Source organism: Nicotiana sylvestris, chromosome 6 (genome assembly GCF_000393655.2).
Source record: "Nicotiana sylvestris chromosome 6, ASM39365v2, whole genome shotgun sequence".
Taxonomy (NCBI): Eukaryota; Viridiplantae; Streptophyta; class Magnoliopsida; order Solanales; family Solanaceae; genus Nicotiana; species Nicotiana sylvestris.
The window spans coordinates 5,585,995-5,589,107 of NC_091062.1; the positions used below are offsets into that span (position 1 = coordinate 5,585,995).

The following is a 3,113-nucleotide window of genomic DNA, read 5'->3' on the forward strand; positions in this document are numbered from 1 at the left end:
ATAAATTATGGCTAAAGCAAGGTAAATTTTGTATAAAAATTATTTTTGAACTCGCTTATACGGCTTATACCGCTTATGTTAGTTATGGACTTCTCCGACTGAACCCGCTTGCACAAAATCCTGGGTTCGTCATTGTTTATATAGGTAAAATATTAGATTTTAATCGTATATAACATAAATTGAACACCCTTTATTGGAGATTTTTTTACTTATTTCAAGTTTAAACACCCTAATTCCTGGCTTCGCCAGTGTGTGTAAGCATGTGTAATCCATATAATCTTGAGGATCCATCGATCTTAGCAAGATTACGCGTTAAAATAACCTCCCCCACACACACATAACATCTTCCCCTCATAGCACCCACTAGAAATGGATACAGAACAAAGAATAATATTTTTGAGGAGCTCCTTTTTAGTGGAATAATGAACCGAGAACGGGTTAGGAGGGGCATTACTGGACTTATGCAAGAAAATAGTGCTTCGCATGCAAGGGCGTTGCAGAACTTTTAGCAAGTGGTGTTGATATTTAAGGAAAAATGAATAAATTGTGGGACAAATAGCGAAAGAGATTAGAAGTTTAGAATTACGATAGCAAAGAAGTTTGTTTAAAATTTGCAAAATCGCAAAAATTAAAAAATCTTTTTAAATTAAGATTCTAGATGATGTACAGATAGCACTGTTATAGGAGTATATGCTTAAATAACTTCCTTTATGCATTCAAACATTTTCTTTAATCACTTATATAACATGGAAGTCAAGTTTAATTGATTAATTTTTATGATGAAATTGAGGGTTCCAACTCTCTATTTTTTTCAAAAGGACCATGCTAAAAAATTTGAAAACAAAAAATGGTTTCTTCTGAGGTCGATTCCCAGACATCAAGCAAGAAAAATGCAACCTCACCACTATGCCCAATGCCTGCTTTATGCCATAAAAGTCATTTATATTTTATATTATAGTTCTGTTTTTTTGCATGTCTATATAGCAAAATTTTGACATTGCTTGGGTAAACGTGCATCCACCCCGTTCACATGCATGAATATGACAACAACAATAATTCAGTGAAATCTCATTAGCGAGGTCTGGGGAGGGTAGTGTGTACGCAGACCTTAGGGGTAACGTCTGCGTACACACTATTCTCCCCATACCCCACTAGTGGGATTTTACTGTGTCGTTGTTGTTGTTGGTGTAGTCGTCATGTTCATGCATGTGAAATCCCATTAGAGAGCCATACCTCTGCGATCAAGAAAAAAGGAAAGTAGGAGGTTTATCCAATTATTTTTTGGAATATTTGTGCTATCTTGTGGTTCCTATTTAAGGAACCGTCTGAAGCTCGCAACTGATCAAAAAGAAAACTTTGGGCCCCATTAATGAGGTTTTCCAACTATATAAACCTCCTCAGACCATTCATCAAAATTACCACCTCCAGCAAACCATTTGTTGAGCTTCAAGTTTACGTCTAGTTCATCACAAGGTAAGGCATCGATGATTTATTTTCCTTCTGCAGTTCTTTTCATATGGCCTACTTTACTTCCCATATGAAAATTTGTTCTCATCATCTTTTTATGTTCATATTCAGGTAGATAAAATGAGCAGTGGAGATTGGATGTGTGCTGCATGCCAACATATAAATTTCAAGAAAAGGGATGCATGCCAACGATGCAGCTGCCCTAAATATGCAACGCCGGCTGATGTTGCCATGTATGGACTAAACAAAACAGAAGTCTTAGCCGGAGACTGGTATTGCAGTGCCATGAACTGTGGTTCTCACAACTATGCGAGTCGAACAAACTGCTATAGATGTGGTGCCTTAAAAAGCGATTATTATGGGATTGGGGCAGGAATGATGGCATCAACAGGTTATGGATATGATGCAAGTTCTGTTCCTGGCTGGAAGAGTGGTGATTGGATATGCAGCGGGTTAGTTCACATTTACTTACATTTTCCATGCAGTTCACTTACTCTATAACAACTATGGCTCAATCCCGAGCAAAATAGGCTTAACTGTATGAATCCTAAATGTTCATGTCTCTCCATTTAAGCTCATCTGACTAATATTGCAACAACAACAACACCACCTATGCCTCAATCTGAAGCAAGTTGGGGTCGGTTATATGAATCTTCATTAATCTTATCGCTCAATCTTAACTCATCTCATACCAGTATTGTACAAATAAAAATTAAAAAGTACTAGAAGTTCACTATATTTTCTGCTGGCATATAAATCTCCGATAAGACTAGGACTCCTAGAAAACATTGTATTATGAGGATTCATCACAAAATTGACTAGTTTTACACTGACTGTTAGCCTGCCGTAAATATCCTCCTTTTACTACTGACATACTACACTCCTTTTAACTGAAATAACTGTCTTCGATCTTGTCTGACAGATTAGGATGTGGTATGCACAACTACGCCAGTAGAGCAGAATGTTATAAATGCAAAACACCTAGGGATTTTGGTGAGCTGATACTGCACAATCGACAGTTTACTTTTTCCAACAGCATTATTATTTACTAACATCTTGTTCATTTCTATGTTTTTCAGGAGGTGATCTGAGAGAAAGTAATTTATATTGAGCGCGGCGACATGAAGTTATAACTGAAATGTACCAGAACACATAACCCTCAATAACCTTTCTTTTCCTTCTAGTTTTTCTTTTCTTCCTTTCTTTAACAGTGTTTAGTAGCATTTCCTTGTAGTTTCTCAAAGAAGGGTTTCTAAATCTAACTGCATTGTAACTTCGCAAATTGTTCTATGAATGAAATCCCTTCAGATTTTGCATTCTTTCTGTTTTTCAAGTTTCAACAACTGCATTTGTAGGGGTAGTCCAATGATTAATGTTATGTATCCTATTGAAGGAATTGCTAGCTTAGGCTCGGACCTTATATGTGTACGAAAAAAATAAAAGAAAGTATATATATATATATGTATAGAACCAGACACTGACTCTAAATCCTAAATCCAGTGCTGTTGACTGTGGCTAGCGGCTTAGATGAGTCTTCCCAACTTCCTTTAAACAGCAATAATCGCGTCTCAATTTCAAACTAGTATTATATTATCCTCCCTTTGAGAATCAATATTCTTAGTCAAGCTGCAGCTTTTGTAGTTGGC

General features: G+C 36.4%; 1 protein-coding gene across 1 annotated transcript; it reads left to right on the plus strand.

Moving 5' to 3' along the window:
* Window positions 1–1,386: 1,386 nt before the first annotated feature.
* LOC104228875 (uncharacterized) lies at window positions 1,387–2,786 on the plus strand. Its single transcript, XM_009781422.2, has 4 exons — window positions 1,387–1,473; window positions 1,579–1,919; window positions 2,390–2,460; window positions 2,547–2,786. Exons 2-4 carry the CDS (start codon window positions 1,588–1,590, stop codon window positions 2,576–2,578), a joined length of 435 nt encoding a protein of 144 aa, XP_009779724.1. The 5' UTR covers window positions 1,387–1,473; window positions 1,579–1,587; the 3' UTR covers window positions 2,579–2,786.
* The last annotated feature ends 327 nt before the right edge of the window (window positions 2,787–3,113 follow it).

Excerpts from the sequence above, each read along its gene's own strand:
- LOC104228875 (XM_009781422.2), top strand. The coding sequence starts at position 1,588 with ATGAGCAGTGGAGATTGGATGTGTGCTGCATGCCAACATATAAATTTC. Across the intron at positions 1,920-2,389 it reads GGTGATTGGATATGCAGCGG|ATTAGGATGTGGTATGCACA; the intron begins GTTAGTTCACAT and ends CTTGTCTGACAG. Across the intron at positions 2,461-2,546 it reads CAAAACACCTAGGGATTTTG|GAGGTGATCTGAGAGAAAGT; the intron begins GTGAGCTGATAC and ends TATGTTTTTCAG.